The sequence below is a fragment of the Plectropomus leopardus genome, chromosome 19 (genome assembly GCF_008729295.1).
Source record: "Plectropomus leopardus isolate mb chromosome 19, YSFRI_Pleo_2.0, whole genome shotgun sequence".
Lineage (NCBI taxonomy): Eukaryota > Metazoa > Chordata > Actinopteri > Perciformes > Serranidae > Plectropomus > Plectropomus leopardus.
This window is the reverse complement of record NC_056481.1, coordinates 27284290-27301631: the sequence shown is the minus strand read 5'-3', so window position 1 is coordinate 27301631 and position 17342 is coordinate 27284290. Positions and strand designations below refer to the sequence as shown.

Genomic DNA, 17342 nt, shown 5'->3' with positions numbered 1-17342 from the left:
CCTGATACTGATTCTTCTGATATGATCAGTTCATCCCTAGAAATGACATTAGTTAGCTAACAGCATTAGAGTAATTTTAGGCTAATGCTAATAACAAATTAATGTAATTTCAGCTAATGTTAACGCTAGTTTGCCAGTGACATTAGCATAGCTAGTTTACAAACTCATAAGGATGCTATTATGATAATCAAAAGGTCCACCCGTAAGGACTCATAAGGTTAGTATAAGTTATTTGCTGGGTAACACTACGTTACTAGCTATAATGTGCAGTTATATTGAAATATTAGGTTGTATTTTATTTTACACTGGTGTTATATTGCTAGAGGGCACGTGGCCTATTCCAACTATTGAGCAACGCTATCGTATTCTGATGATGATAATCTCTGGCAGGAGTACACAATTTTGGACTTCCTTCTCCAAGCTCGGGACCGCAAAGGTTTCGACGGTGTAGGTGGGCCAGAGCCTGGAGCTCTGCAGTCAGACCCTTCTCAGCCAAATATAGGAACATCTGTTCCAGCTGACACCTAGCTCAGTGCATTTGCTTTTATCACTCAAAGCATAATGGGAACTGTGGCAGGTGTTTATCCTATTGGAAAAAACATACTGTAAAAAAACATACTGTACATGTGCTTTTAATACATTTACATTATATTACTCAGGCCTCAACAATGAGAGGAAAAGGTAACTTGAGAAGAACACGAGTGACTATAGAGGATGTTCTTGTGGGAATAAAAAGTGTAACACTGTCTGAGTTAAAATCTGTTCATGTGGATTCACAAACAGTCTCTTTGTCTGTACTTGGGTCTTGAAATATGGTGCAAATTTCCACATTTTTGGGCAAAACACCCCCAGACAAAAGTGCAAGTGTGAAAGCAGCCTGGATATCTGGCTAACAGCAGGCACACAGATAGTGCTGTCAGTATCACTGCAGCACCATCATGGTGTCTAACAGCCACATCAGCTTAACATTTTGGTTTTATGTTTCTTTGTTTTGTCTTTGTTGCTCCCTCCCTTCCTCCCTTCCTTGCTTGATGAGAAGTGCAGGCTGGCTGGCATGTCAATGAAAGCTGTGTGTGTGAGAGAGAGTGTGTATGAGATGACTTCCCAGCAGACAGAGGGGATGAGATGAGGTTGAGTGGGATGCTGCTGGAATGTCAAAGACACACTCTCTCTCTCTGTTCCCTCAGTCTATCTCTCTCTCTCTCTCTCTCTCTCACTCACACACACACACACACACACACACACACACACACAGGCAGTCAGTGAGGCGTGGAGAGCGAGAGAATAGGAGCAGAGGAGGAGGAGAGGACTGAGATGAATGTATAGTAGGATAGTGGAGCTGTAAGGGATGGATGGAGGAGTGAATTGGAAGAAGAGGTGGATGGATGGAGGGAAGCGACGCTGGTAGACAACATTAGCATACTGAGAGGGGAAAGACTGTGTTATGTATTCAGCACAGCCTTCCAGCAAAGAGATGAAGGCAGGCAAAGGAAGAGATGTTTTTATCCTTTAACCGCTCACTTTCATATGCGTCTTACTGCTGTGGAGGGCTTTCACATGACATCACACACCCTCTGGTGGACATATTGGAGATTCTCAGCTCTTCTGTTTTGTCTAACATGCGACTCAACAGTGATTTTCTAGTTTTATCTTAGTTTCATGTGCAGAGCCAAACCAACAACAAATGCATCTACTAATAAGCACTGGGTGTATCAAAGCCAGATAGATGGTCTTCCTTTGTGCCACACTGTTGCACTGGGTAACATGTACTCTCATTACAATGAACACACTGTAGTTTATTTTGACCCAATCCTGCATACACTTAATTTTCTGTCACAAATACTCACTACAGGCAACCAGATGGAATCTTCATAGTTACTGCTGATTCAAATCAACTCAACTTTCAACCCAAAGATGTAGCAGGATCAATAAAATTTTGTTTTTTAAATTTTGTTTAAAAAATGACCAATAAATCTACCTTACCTTACCTTACCTTACCTTAGAGCACCAAAATGTGGATTCATTTACCACTGAAAATAGTCCCCAAGAGTTGTGATCTTTAAGAGCAAACTGAGAGAAAAAGTGTGAGAATGTGCGCACCTGTAGGAAAACTCTGAACCATGCATACGCATATTGTCAAGAAAGGGGAAACTGGCAAGGCAGATGGTGAGGTGGTGAAATGAAGCCAGACTGAAAAAATCAAATTATTTCACATTTAATGATGTTTCTCACACATTAAATTTCACTTCACATCACATATTACTTGTAGATCTGCCTTATCATAAACATTCAGTCCAGCCGTTTTATTTCTGCTTGTGGCAGGGAGCCAAACTGGATCATCATCAAGTTTTTCATAAATGGGGACGTTGTTGGGATGTACTGGGCTGATGTGAGAAGTCATATATTACAGAGTATCATCTGCGTAAAAAAGTAATGTGATATTATTTATGAAAAATGTGAAATGAAAAAAGCTACTGCTACTTTATGAATGACAGTATTGATTAATTGGACTTTTGTCAGTACAAACACCACAAGTACTAAATATATTGAGGCTTTTAGCTCTTGTGCAGCTGAGCTGGGGTTTTTTGTTATTTGAGGCAACAGAGGATGAGAACAGACTCAAATATGGAACAGTTCAGCACAGAGTAGAACAGATGCCTTTGGGGTTCAGCTCTGAAAGCCTCAGAGTTATAAAAAAAAAACCCAAAAAAACCCAACAAAACAAAAAAGAAATACACTCTCTTCTTTTGTCCACAGATATAAGCTTGACTAGAGTTTCCTGGTGAAGTTGGAGTTGTTGTTGAGTTCCTTGAGAAGATGGAATGTGTTTTGAGAGTGAAAGTAAAGCTCAACAGCAGCCTTAATTGATGAAAATATCCAGAACATGAAAACACTAGATTGTGCTTTTTTTGTTCCTGGAGAAGCATAGAAGGATTTCATGATCCTGGTTAGATGAGCTGCTCCAGGTCTTAGCTGTTGGCTGAGCTGAGCAGAGGCTTGTATAATAAAGCCCTCAGCTCTCTACATGACAGGAAATTGGAGAGTTCTGCACAGAATAGACTGCTGATAGCTGGAATGACTGGAATGACTTGGATTTGTTCCTCTCAGTCCAGACAGAAATTTTGGATTCCATTCTGGAACATTACTGTAACATGTTATTCCTGTGCAAATTAGCTTTTCATGTGAGAGTGTAAAGTTAGGAGTTGGGGATTTGAATCCTGCTCAGACAGTACAGTCAGTTTACAGTCATTTCATGTTTTATTGGTGTAGTGTGTGGTTCGAGCTGTGTTCTGTGAGCCACCGACTGCTTTCTCAGTATAGTGAAAGCCAAGCGGGCCGGGGAGTTTTAACTGCTGGAGTCAAACACTGACTGTACAAGTAGCAAGACTGAATTCTTTCATCACCACTCAGAACTACAGCAGTGTTTCTGCCTATTTGTGATAGAGGCCGATTACCTTCCAACCAACACATCTAAAATTCAGATGGTATTTTTGATCTTGTGTTGGAATGTGAAATCTCATGTGAAGCTGGCCTCCGTCTCATCCCACCCTGTTTCCTCTGGGAGGCGAAAGGTTGCTTCCAACTCTGGAGAGTGGGAGGTTTGCTCTTATAGACTCCAGATGTGACAACAACAGCAGCAGCAGGGGCTAGAACCAGAACAAATGGAAAACACATTGATGTTTAAAGACTAACTCAACGTTACAAAAATGGTTTAAGGCAGTGCTTGGATGACAGAACACAACCAGGTGAAGTAACAATATTTAACAACAGAGGTGCAAGCAATGATTTGTGATGCGAGCCAACACAGACTGTTGGAAGTCAAAGGTTGCAGGGGCTCAAAATCTTTGACAGTTTGAGATGTTTGCACTAGTCAGCACGTTTACATGATAAACATGTTAGTTCGACATGCAGCTGTTTTACCGCTTGCTAACTTGTTTGGTATGTAATAGTTCAACCAGAAGAAGGTCCAATAGTAACTAGCAGAAAGGGAGCATATTACCACCTTCTATGGAGGAGTCGGACATACTTCTGTCAATAAATGGATTCTTCCCCAGTGCTGGTATACTGGTACAAGAACAGTAGTCCAACTAAATGTCCTAATGGAGCTATAACTGTAGCTCTACTTACTGTGCATAACTGAGTGATAACTAACAGATTTATGACTATCAAACAGATGCTAATTCATTTATGTCCAAACCTCTGCCAGGCCACACTCTTCTTCTTGGTCTTGGCCACACTTTCCTTAGTTGATGTGAGCGTCTAGGACAGAGGGATGTCGTACGCTGTAAAGCCCTCTGAGGAAAATTGTGATTTGTGATAATGGACTTTATAAAAAAAAATGATTTGACTTGACTTTACTTCTCTGGCAATGCTGCTGCTCCCTGTTGGTAAATTGTAGAAACATTTTGTATACATACTTCAATAGCTTAATTAAAAAATAAAAATGAGTGTGGTGATGTTTGGACAAACTTTCATTGATTTATGGCCAAATTTTGCAGAAGGTTAGTGCACCTGTTTGGAGCTGGTGTCACATCCTATTTAGCGATTTTAAATAATTTTAAACACGTTGTTCAAGAGCATTAGAAAACATAAACCACAAATTGTGTAACAATTGGATGATCTATTTCTGATTCACAGTCTGATTTGTGTTATGCTACACTCATTTTTTTTTCATCCATTGCTCCTCTTAGTGTTTAATTAGCAACACAATGAGATATAAAGAAGCTTTTGATAACATATGATGAGCTTGGTTTAATGCTGTACAGAGAATGTGGTATCAGTTGGACCTATGGTTTTAGATGTCGCAAAACTTCTTTTTAATAATTTAAAACAGCATAAAATCTAGATAGGCAGACTTTAAAGATTCATAAGACTTTTTTGTTGAACACATTGAATTGCACTTGTGAGTCCAACTTCAACTAAATCCAATGTAAGAGTTATGCCAGTTCAAAGTTGAGCTTTAGTTGTAGTGTCCCCATCAGGCCAGTAGGGGTCATATTTCTTGGGCAGCATTTGAACACAACTTAAAATCATTTGTGAAAATGTCATGTGTCTATAATATAATGCACCATCCCAGGGGAATTTGGGAAAACATCTCTGAAGAAAAATGACTACAAAAACAGTAGCATTTCAGCCTTCTGGGCTTGATCCCATAATAACAAGGGTATAATTGGGCTTTTACAGAAATATGATTCTTAACATTTGTTTTTTAACTTTATTTAAATGATTTACATTTGCATTAAGGGCTAGTAGTTGATTTGTTCATTGTGACATAAAGTGTGGCATGATGTGGTAGTTTATTATGCATGAAACAGCTTGTGTTGAAATGATGGTCATGCTGATTAAAGTCTGATTCTTGCCATGTTCATCTTCATGAAGGAACAGGAAAAAAACAAAGGAGATGTTGAATGATGATCTGTATTCAAATCTAATGAGTTGCTGCTCCCAAAAGCCTTTAAGAATACGAAAGAGTGAAGTGTAGCTCAGTGCTGGAGTGTGACCTCTCAAACCGTTGTGTTTCTGAAGAGAGACAAAAAGCTGGAGGAAGGCAGCAGTGAGTCTGCTGAGTGTCTGCTGACCTCTGCTGGATGAGCTGACTCTCACTCACACTCTGACTTCCTTCAGCTCTGCGCACAGTCACCTCTAGAAATAAAACTAACAATTCATTTTAATTGGTTTGGCCTATCAAAAATGTAAGTCAGTGCCCCGATAACCAACTCGAATGTCTTGTTTTCTTTACAACTCAAAGATATTTAGTTTAGTGTTTTAGAAACGGTGAATAAACCCAAATATAAACGAAGAAATCAGAGATTTTTTTTCTTTGAAAAAATTATTATTCAAACCGATTAATCGATTAATCATTGCAGCTCTAGCCTCAACAAAAAAAAAAAAACAACACAGGCCTGCAGTCAGACTCTTCCATCAGTGAAAGCCATACATGATTGTCAGAGTTATCTCTCAGAGAAGTAGAAATTCAGCGAATATAGTTTAACCCTTTGAAATCTAGACCATCAGTTTTTCTTGTGCTGCCATTCAGGTGCCTTTCACAAGCTCTTTAACCCTTTGAAGCCTGAGCTGATTGGTTTTGAAAACATGTTGAAGAAAGACAATGACCAACATTAGTATTAAAAAAAAAGGGAGAAACATTCTTAGAAAATCATCCAAAAGAGTATTGAAAACTTTCAAGAAAACTGTATTTATAATCATATAAATTTACATTTAAAATGATGTTACAGAGAAAAAAGTGCACAATAAAACAAACATGTGTATGAATTATATATATAATATATATATATATATATATATATATATATATATATAATATATATATATATTAATTCTGAGCACTTTGTATAGGTCATTTTCTTATTTTTTTTTAACTTTTTGTTTACTTTTCTGCTTTTTGTTATGAGAAGTTGACCCATGTTTTTTAGAGAACTGGAACCTTTATGTCTCTAGTTTAAGTGCAGAGTGCTCACTATTATAATGTTTTCTTTCTTTCATTCTACCCTTGTAATTAATCATCTCCTGTAATTATTTTCTGTCCCTCTCTCTTTTTCCCGTGTTGGGTCAAAATCTAAATGTAGTTGTAATCCACCATCTCTTTCTGCTCTAAATTAACTAGATAGACTAGAAGCTAAATTTTAAAGCTATGCTCTAGAGTTATTGTCAGTTAGTTTGTTAACAGCATCACCTGTAAAGGGGAAATGGAAGGCCAACTCCAGTTTTCCCACACTCTTCTTTTTTCCTGGCTATAATTATGGAGGTTTGTTTGTTTGTTTTTGCTTTCTTTTTTATTTTTTCTTAGTAATTTTCAGTTAATTTTCTTTTACTTTTTTCTAATGTCTGGACTCGCATGGTATCTAAAATGTTAATGTTGCCATGACACCACTGAGTCTGAGTTTCAGTGATTTCTTAGTGTGTGTCTGTGTTTTTCAGATTACTGTTATGACCAGGAGGATGATGAAGAGGCCGAGCCAACGTTCTCTGAAGACGAAGCAGTGACTCAGAAAGGACTGAGACGATCGCAGAGTGTCAAGATCACACGATCCAGAGTCCGCAAAGATGTAAGTGTTCCCTCCACATTGATGGAGGCTGTGTGTTCATACAGCAGAAACTGTCTGTAGTTAGTTCCTTCTTATAGTCTATGAAAAGAATGTAACTGGACATATGAAATAAAAAAAATCATAGAGAAAAGGTGCTTCAGAGTTTGTACATTTAGTATACATATATTATAAAATCATTCTCTATCATCACAAACAGTGCAGAGACTGTAGGACTTCAGGAAATTTCTGGGATTTAAGAATGTTTCTAGAATTTTTTGATGTTTGTAGACTTTTATGCTATTTGTAGGATTTTAGGATGTTTCTAGGATTTTAGGACATTTTTAGAATGTAAGGACATTTCTAGGATAGTAGGACATTCCTAGGATTTAGCAAATTTATAGGATTTTTAAGGCTAAAGGACATTTCTCGGGTCTTGGGATATTTCTAGGATATCAGGACATTTATTGGATTTTGAGACATTGCCAGGATTTAAGGACATTTCTAGGATTTTAGGACATTTCAATGATATGTGCACGTTTTTAGGATTGAATGGCCTTTCTAGGATCTTAGGACATATCTAGGATTTTAGTGCATTTCAGAGATTTCAAGACATTTCCAGGATTGTACAATGTTTTAGGAATATTAGGGGCTTAGCTAGGATCTCTGTCTGAGGGTGAGGGGGATCCTCCACTGTCACTTTTTTTTATAATCAACCTCTATTTTCATGCTGTTTTATGCACTCTGGCACCTTATGTATACTAAAAGTACAAGAGCAATTAATTGTGAATTAGAAAGTGGTTGGGGCGGGGCACATGCCACCCTTTCAGGGGCCAGATTTGGCCGGTTGGCTGCAAATTGAGTATCACTGGTGTACAGGAACATATAACTGTCATAACTGTATTGTTTTCATTATTTTCTCACCAGGCTCGTTATGGATCCCTGAAGATCAAAGGCAAGAAGAGGCCAGCGCTGAGCTCTGTTAACTATGGCATGTGAACAGAGTACAGCAGACTCACACTCACAAACACAGACATACACACAGCAGCGCAGTCTGCTGATTGGTGGATGGTATTCCTGCTCTTCTCAGTCTGACTTTTCACTCAGCTGAGTTCGTTTATCTCCTTTATGATGAGCTTTCTTCTGACATATTTATTACTTAATTCATTCAAAAGCAGTGACTCTTGAAGAAGCTCCACTCTGAGGACTTCAGTCTTTTTCGTTGGGTTGATGATGACGTACATGATGTTTTTTGCATGGACTTGTGTGTGTTTCATGTGTTTATTAGAACAGTAGTTTTTAGGTGTGATGTTATGTCTGTGTAGTCTTTTAGATTTTAGATACATCAGTAAACTTGAGTCTTTTCATTTAATTTCATACAAATTTTGTGGTGCCACCTTCTAATGCGGCATCCTTTATAAAGACTTCCTAAACTGCAAATAATGGTTCAACTAAATCATTTACTAATGCTTTTTAGTATAGTTATGAGCCATTAATAAGAACAACTTTGGGTTCCTGGGTGTGAATCCTTCAGCCAGTGTTTATCTTCCTCTAACACTTAATTTTTTTCTAGCTCTGTAGGTTTGTCAGGAAGAGTCTCCTAATATTTGTACCAAAACAGGTCTCATTATTTTACTAGTTATCAATTGCAACTGCTGATTATCAGAGAGTGGGACCCTGCAGCCCTTATTAAAGCTGCATTCATTTACATTTTGCCACTTGGGGGCAGCACAGCAAGCTATAAAGGCAGAGCTATCTTTTCTTTAAGTTGTTGTGGTGAACATGTTGCTTATGTACACAGAATATAAATCCAGTATTCATCCTCCTTATAGCTCACATTACACATGCTGGTGTCTGCGCAGTAGGGATCTCCGCCATAGGGGAGTTCCCGCCAAATCACCCGTCCGACCAATCACAAGCAGCCCAAATGAATGTGAGCGCATAGATTGGCTGTCACAGCTGTCAGTCATGGCAGAAAAATCCCCTTTTTGTAGAAATCAATATCTCATTAAAACCAAACTTATCATAAAAACAAACACTTGAACAAACATCAGGGTGATGAGAACTACCTTCAGTGATAGAAACCGTCTTTGCTAAAAATGTGTTTGGTGTGTACTTTGAGTTTTTACTTTGGCTTATGTCCCATTTATTAACATGGAGATTTAAACAATCACTAACTCTGCAGTTCCTCTCAGCTATACTGAGATTTTTTTTTGGCGTCTTTTAGCTCAGTGTTTTGGCTCACAGCTTTACTGTTTTGGCTATGGTGCTGATTTTGTCCACAGCAGGCACCTGTTTCAGTGGGAAAAGCTGTAAACCCCACTGTGCACACCAAGCAGCACACAAAGTCAAAGTCAACAACTAGCCAGTGAGTAAAATTGATACTGGACTTTTTATCAACTTTAAAGACTTTCCAATACTTTTAATTGCAAACATGATACAGAGAGAAAGAGATTTTTAACAACCTGGAAAACTACAAGTTGTTAAGATTAATGGCTAAGTGACATATTAAACCTTAGCTAATTATTTTATTACCCATTTGGTAAGCTATTAGTTTCAGCTTAAAAGCTCTTTATAAAGAGTACTTTATTGACACATTGCTCCTGCTGCCTTTCAGATATTTTATCAATGATATTAATATTGGGGTCCATTATTGTGGCTCAGTATACTAATGGAGACTGTTTTTAGCCTGAGGGACATGCAGGTTCAGACACATGCAGCATTCCCTGTCACAGTGCTGACAGTCACAGCAGGACTCCTGCAGCTCCGACACCAACACTTCGACTCGGGGAGAGCGGCTCTGGATGAATCCTATAAGGAACCCAGCTGAGCACCAGCAGATGAACACTACTCCTTATTCCAGTCAGAGGAGGGACATCGAACACCAGTACAGAGAGAGAAAAGGAAGAGAAGACCAAAAGAAAGAAACACGTGATTCTTTCAGGTTTCTCTGAAAGTGTCAGCCTTTATAAAGGCCCAGAACTGCCCGCTCACTATGAATGATTTGTTATTTTTCTGCTTTTTATTCTTGTGTTTTTATACAGCTGTGTGTCCCGATCACACGCCAGGTTGTAAATTTCTCGCTGTATTTCTTCGTATCAGTGAAGATTAGTTTTTGTAAATGTCATTTTGAGTGTTTTGTATTGTAACCACCTGTTTTTGCACATATGCCTCCTCCCCAAACCCTTTGATCAATGCTGTTGTTGCTTGTCATCTCATTTTATAATGTTCTTTGCTGTGGGAGGACGCAGCACACATGAGCTGAAGCATTCTGGGTGATGGATGATAATACTAACAGCCTCTCGTGACGTGTTGAAGTTTGGCTCGTTTTTTTCCTGCACATTAGAGATAGAGTAGTTTGTTTATGTGTGCTTCTGACTTGTGACCATTTAAGCCTTGCTGGCATGGTTGGGATGGTCATCAGCAGCAGTGCACTGCAAGATGAAAGATGACGCCTTGATAACATTTTGGAGCTGTGTTGGTTTACACAAATTACACAATGAGTCTGCAACCCTTTGAAACTTTAAATTGGCTTGATTTCTTTCTAAAACATGGTAAGAAGGCAATGAGCAATGGAAGAAGAAATGCCCCCAAAATTAGCAGGAAATTAGTAAAAAAGTACAAGAAAAAATGACCAGAAAAAGTGTTTGAAATTGTTAAAGGAAAAATATGTACACATTTTTGTAACATTTTAAAAATATAACAACAACAACTATTATTATTATTATTATTATTATTACAGCTACTATCTGGACAATTTTCCCCTTTTCAAAAAATCTACCCTTTTAAAATCTAATTTTCATTGCATATTCTTGTCATTTTTTATTGCAATTTGTGGGATATTTTTTGCAAAGTTGCTTCTTGCCTGAGCACGATTTCTTCCTGTTTTCAAAAGAGATCAATCTGCTAAGGTTTTAAAAGGGTCAAATGGCTTGCAAAAGGCATCTCAACAAAGCACAAAAAAGTGATGTCAATTCAGGTTTCAAAGGGTTAAACAGCTCATTTACTATTGACTCTCTGTGCTGTTTTTCCCTACAATATTTCCTTCGGCATGTCCGCCTCCATTTTTGAATATATTTGACATTTAGGCAGCGTTCTCCACCCTTTTTATCAAAACACAAATGAGGGAATGGATTTAGGAGAATACTGTTTGTTCTACTCACTTTTCACCTCAAGGATCTGCAGTATGGATGTTTAGTCATATGCCATGTCTGCGAGAGCCTGCACTTGCCTTGCATCTTCTCATCCACCTGACATTCAGTGTACTAACAGAGCTACACCCGTGTCTGATTTGGAGTTTGTCAACAAGCCAAACTTTCTCATGTCACTTTGTCCTTTAATGCTAATAACTGAATAATGACACCAAAGCTTCATGTAGCCAGACCTGTGTGGCCATGGTTTTTTGATCTGTGTGGGGAAAATGTCTGGTGTGTGGATTGTAAATGCAATACAATAAAAGCTGTCCAAATACTGAAGGTGTGTTTGTGCTGTGATGTGTTTTTCTTCTGCCTCTGCTCCAGCCATAGCCGAGGCCGGAGGTAATATGATTTTGAGTTGTCAGTCCGGTCCACTCTCGTGAATGCGATATCTCAAGAACGCCTCAAGGAAATTTCTTCAGATTTAGCAAAAAATCCCCATTTTGACTCAAGGATGACCTGATTAGATTTTAGTGCTCATGGGTTAAGATTGCTGTAACAGTTTGTGTCTCAGTCTTGTGAACAACTTGGCAAGAAATGTCCTGCAAATTGCAAAAAAATAGTAAAAGGTGACAAAGAAAATTAACTGACAATTAGTTTTTAAAAAGGGAGGAGAACTATTAGAAAAATATCAAAAACTGGGGGAAAATGTCCAGGAAACTGTATTTAATGAGACTATGAGCTTGATAATGTAGAACAAGAAATTATGAGATTAAGTGAAGATCAGAATTTGACATTTTTGGAAATACACATAATGGCTTTCTTGCCAAGCATTGAGAGATGAGAAGATCAACACCACTCTCATGTCTGAGTTCAGGAGGTGATTAACGTAGCTTAGCATAAAGACTGGAAGCAGGGGGAAACAGCTAGCCTGGCTCTGTCCAAACTTCAAAAATATTCTGACCAACGCCTCTCAAATTTTTCAAATAATATGTATCTTGTTTGTTAAATCCAATGAGAGGATGCACTTGTCTGGCAATGCCCAGGAGCCCAGGTCCTCGGGTGTTCTTTATGGAAGACATGAAAGGCAAAAACTGTTTAAGTGAAGTCAACAGTCCCATCGTGTCAGCAGTGTGCAAGCAATACTCAGCAGACATGCTGCTGTCGGCCCTGTGTTTGTAAATCATACTGAGAGAAGCAAGCTTCAACAATAAGATAATAGAAGTGGAGCTGATGGTAGTAAAGCACAGATAAGACAAACTGTTCTTTTTCTGCTGTTACTGTCACATATCAAGCCTCTATCATTTCATTTCAATGAAAATGGAAATGATAAAATGTGGTTTTTACAAACCACAAAGGTTAAATTTGCACGTTCCATATGAATTATATCAATGTTTTATCTGTGACAATGTGCCACATAGCCAGGCTGCCTGCAGGCAGCTGGTCAAGACAAACAACAAATCCAGCTGCTTTTTAGCGAGTCTTCACTGTGTCTTCCAGCAGATATTCACCACCAAACCTGGATGTTTTTAGCAACCCATCACAGTGTTATCAGCAGGTATAGTGGTATGAAAAGTGGTTGTTCTCACTGGGTATATCTCACGAGATATTACACAACTCTTTTTGCAGATGGAGTTGTACTACTCAAGATGAGTAAACTGAACTTAATGAGTACATTTGGATGGAACCATTTAGATTTACACTCTGTTCTACCAGCAAACAGTGGCTTGTAACAAAAGTCACATGATTCACACTTAGCTGAATAATTGGACAGAAGTTTTTAAATAAACAGACGATGCAAAGACAATAGGTGCAGCAGTCCTACACTTCCATACAGTGTGGGAGTTCCTTATTTTCCATCCCTGTCTCTGAGAATCACCTCCTACAAAATCACAAATCAGTTTACACCACAACCTGCACAGTGACTGATGGTGGCAACACAGAATCACTGAGAAAGCAATAAAGTGATCACAATACATTCCTCTCAGTAATGATAATATCAAAATACAGCTGATTCTATAATACAATAAATATAGTGCAAGACAGTAATATGATACATCCAGATTAACTATACACTTACAATGAAAAAATCATTTTTCAGAAACAATTACCCATCAGACACTGTGTTTATTCACTGCATTATTAAGTGCTTCAGTGATATTTATAGACATGCTCCCTAAGCAGTTCAGCTGTGACCTTTTACACATGTATACATGTGCAATCATACATGTCTTTAAAAACAGCCACATGCTGGCGAAAGGCCGAACCAGCAAAAAGCACTAAAGAGTTTAAAGTGTCTGCAGTGATGACAGGAAACAGCTCCAAAGTCCAAAGTCAAGAATAAAAACACAGATGGCACATAACTTCACAAACAGCAAAAAAACACAGCCATATGTTTACCTTAGAATAGCAATCATTGATAACAGCGCATCCATAATAAATACCAAAAAGCAGGAAACCTTTATCTATTGTATGGAAACCTGGTTTTCTCTAAGTGCATATTATTGTGTGAGAGAAGAATTGGTTCTGTTCCAAACGTTTCACGAGTGTGAAAAATCAACTGCATTTTCATTCCATGATTACAATTACATTATTTTGCATTTCAGGATTATCAGGGGGAACCTTAGACATCTCAAAGTCAGATGTCCTCTGTACGTCCAGATCACATGTTGAACATTTCATAACACATTTGGACATTTTTGGTCCAGTTTGAACACGTATGTCAGGAGCTGATTACTGATTATTCCATTTTGACATCACAGGATGTTCCCTCCCAGATTGAAAGGGGTGAACTTCTGGGCCTGCTGAGCTCCAATCTCGGCAACGTACAGTGCGCCTGTCTTCAGGTCCAGGTCCACCAGGTGCGGCTTCACTTCTTCAGCCAGCTGGATAACACTGACCACTGTGCACTGGCCAATCACGCCCACCGGAGGGGCGTCCAGCATCGAAATCTGGTTGGTGTTGAGCTGTACGACCACAAAGTACTTCTTGTTTGGGGTCAGGCGGACGGAGTAAGGTGCATCCTCAGTGAAGCAGCTCCCCCATGTCCCCAGCCAGTCCCCAGTGATGGAGTTGAAGACCTGGATTCTCTTATTCCCTCTGTCAGCCACCCACACCCTCTGGGCGCTGTCCACGGTCACACTGTGGGGGATGTAGAACTGAGCCGGGTCTTGTCCTTTCTCTGCGTGCATCCACACCACCTCCTGGTCTTTGGACAGCTTTATGAGGCGGTTGTTCATCCCGCCGTCACCGTCCACAATGTACATCTCTCCAGAGTCATGGACGAAGATCTCAGCAGGCTGGTCAAACTGCAGGGGGTTCAACCCAGAGCCGGCCTTCCCTGGAGTACCAAGCACCTGACAAAAACAGGAAAAAATATTCAATACCAAGCAACATTCAGCTTTTCTATTTCTATAATACTGCAATGGAAAACAGATTTCTAGATAAAGCAGTCAGTCACCTGCAGGAGCTTCCCCGATAAGGAGTACTGTTTGATGCAGTGGCCGTACGGGCCGCTCCCCACATCTGTGATCCACAGAGTGGGGTTTGACGAAGCAGCATCTGCTAAAAATATACCATGAGGCATCTCCAGGGTGGTTGTGTTCCAGGCCATTAGGAAATCTCCATCTGTGGTGAACACCAGCACCTTGGGTACATTGTTACCTAACAGCAAAGCAAAGGCAAACACCATGTGACAGGTTAACACCAGGCAGCATGCTTTATATTGAATGGACTTTCTCTTCAAAGTTAACTATGGTCAAGAGAACAGAGAAAGAAAACATTGAGGCAGTGATACTCAAGTTATGGCCCACGGACCAAATCTGGCCCCCGATAGGGTGCTGAGCCCCCCCCCCAACCATTTTCTAATTTACAATAAAAACAAATTCAAATTCAAAAACACTTTATTCCTCCCTGATGAATTTTTTTTTTTAAAAAAACAACAACAACAACAAAAGATAGCTACAAAAAACTGAAATGTGTAAAACTGTGTGACATAATCATGACTTGAAAGACATGTTGCAGTGGAAAACTAAACTGACTCACACTGGGAATTGTTTGTGTACTTCTTGTAAACATATGGTTCCAGAATGAATGTCCTAGCTAAGCCCCTAATGTCCTAAAATCCTAGAATGTCCTAAAATCTTAGGAATATCCAAGAAACATCCTAAAATACTAGAAACTTCCTAACATCCTAGAAACACCCTGCTGAAATCCTAGTAATGTCCTAAAATCCAAGAAATGTTCTGAAATTCTAGAAACGTTCTAAAATCCCAGAAACATAATAAAGTCCTAAAAACTTCCTAAAAATGTCCTAAAATCCTAGAAATGTTCTAAAATCCTTAAAACATCATATTATATTTGAAATGTTTTTAAATCCTTGGTTTATTAAATTTTTTTGTCTCTTTGTCTGAGTTTTAAATCAAGGATCTGAGGACATAGGGTGTTGTCTGCTGTGCACCCTGGAGAGAGGCATGACTGTGCACAGGGTTTCTTTGGTTTAATAAAAAAAATGGACTTGACTACTGACTATATCATAGCTGACATCCTGCACCTGCCCACTGACGGGCCCACATCAGTCTGCTTACCAAGCCAACCGGTCTGATGAGCAAAGCATTCCACCACACCCTGCACCACCTGATCTAACAAAACACTGTTGCACGCAGCCTGTTTATAGACTTCAGATCCGCCCTTAATGCCATCAACCCACTGTAACCCTTTAAAACACTCTTTGATATGGAAGCTGTTAGTTCCACTTCAGGTGAATCATCAGACTCCCAATCGTTTAAAAAATCGTTTGACAATCACCAGGTGTTTACATGGATTTACAGTTGTGCTCATAAGTTTACATATCCTGACAAAATTTGGGATTTTTTGGGCATTTTCAGAGTATATGAATCATAATACAAAAACCTTTCTTTCACTCATGGTTAGTGATTGGGTGAAGCCATTTATTATCAAATTATTGCGTTTGCTCTTTTTAAATCATAATGACAACAGAAACTACCCAAATTGGTAATAACTTAATATTTTTAAGTCTACGTATGCAGGTGTGTATATGTGTATGTGGATACATATATTACAACAATGGGATTTCTATATGGAAGTTATTTTTAAAAATTTAATTATTGAATAAAGGGGGGGGGGGGTCACACACAAGTAATTTGAGGCATTTTGGTAGGGGGGTTTATTATTGTTTTTTTTTTTGTTTTTCATATGTTTTTAATTACTGGTTACTGGTAAAGACATCAATCATTAAACAAAACAAAACAAAAACAAACACAAACACAATACAGCAAAATGTAGATTGCTTCAGGGTGATGAAGTGAGTTGGAGCTGCTGTATGTCCTCACCTCTCTGGGCCACATACACCACAGCAGTGTACTGGTTGACCGCCACGGCGAACACCTCCCCGGTGAACACCTCCGGGTTCTTGGGCCAGCTCAGGTCCAGCTTGTACAGCGGTCTGCCCTGCAGCTGGTACTCCCGCCGCAGGCCGGAGCTGACCGCCGGCTGGCCGCCCCGCGAGCCGTACAGCACCATCATCAGCACGGCCAGCATAGCCATGCTGGACGCGATCAGACACGTATGGCTTCTCTTCTTCATCGGTGTCGGTGGTTCAGCTGCCGCTGCCTTTAATTTCCTGCTCCAACTCAGTGCTTAACAGCCCCTGAGAGAACACTAAGTGAAGTTATCTTCCGTAAAAGCCTCAGCCTGCTCTGAAACACACAAAGCGTATCTGTTAAGATGCTGCAAAGTTATAAATCGGATACATTCTATATAAATTGAAATCTATTAACCAATTTCAATGCAGAATTCACTTCCGCAAGTCCTCAAACGAGAACAAATATAAGACAAGTGAAGAAGACACAGCATTTCCGTTCAACGTGTCACAATAAAAGCATTACTCAAATACTGGCTTTTGCTCTAACGTTAATGTTACGAGTCAGGATATGAGGCCACCGGGAGAGACTCGGCGGGAGAGACTCTGCGTGTGATTTAATGTTTAAGGGACGTCGTTGTGCTCGGGCAAATGCTTGTTTTGCTTGTTTTTGTTTTTTGACCGTCGTAACAATTTCAATGCTGTTATTGTAACGCTTTTATTTTCAGGGCAAACCCAGCGCGTGCCGGTACGACCAGAGCTCTTTAAGAATGTATTTGTTTA

The 17342-nt window shown here is 39.3% G+C and overlaps 2 protein-coding genes across 2 annotated transcripts in view; one reads left to right on the top strand and one right to left on the bottom strand.

Moving 5' to 3' along the window:
• The window catches only part of reep3b (receptor accessory protein 3b), a 68062-nt gene extending 58998 nt beyond the window's left edge, over window positions 1-9064 (top strand). Inside the window, exons 7-8 of the mRNA XM_042507327.1 lie at window positions 6940-7067; window positions 7971-9064. Of these exons, the coding sequence (XP_042363261.1) occupies window positions 6940-7067; window positions 7971-8042 (200 nt within the window). The 3' untranslated portion in view covers window positions 8043-9064. The remainder of the gene's footprint in view (window positions 1-6939; window positions 7068-7970) is intronic.
• A 3878-nt stretch (window positions 9065-12942) lies between these two features.
• LOC121958773 (NHL repeat-containing protein 3-like) lies at window positions 12943-17013 on the bottom strand. Its single transcript, XM_042507886.1, has 3 exons — window positions 16531-17013; window positions 14640-14842; window positions 12943-14535 (listed from the first exon to the last, which is right to left on the bottom strand). The coding sequence occupies exons 1-3, from the start codon at window positions 16781-16783 to the stop codon at window positions 13936-13938; spliced, it is 1056 nt and encodes a 351-aa protein (XP_042363820.1). The 5' UTR covers window positions 16784-17013; the 3' UTR covers window positions 12943-13935.
• Between the last annotated feature and the right edge of the window lie 329 nt (window positions 17014-17342).

Excerpts from the sequence above, each read along its gene's own strand:
- LOC121958773 (XM_042507886.1), bottom strand. The coding sequence starts at position 16,783 with ATGAAGAAGAGAAGCCATACGTGTCTGATCGCGTCCAGCATGGCTATG. Across the intron at positions 14,843-16,530 it reads GGTGTATGTGGCCCAGAGAG|GTAACAATGTACCCAAGGTG; the intron begins GTGAGGACATAC and ends CTTTGCTGTTAG. Across the intron at positions 14,536-14,639 it reads TATCGGGGAAGCTCCTGCAG|GTGCTTGGTACTCCAGGGAA; the intron begins GTGACTGACTGC and ends TGTTTTTGTCAG.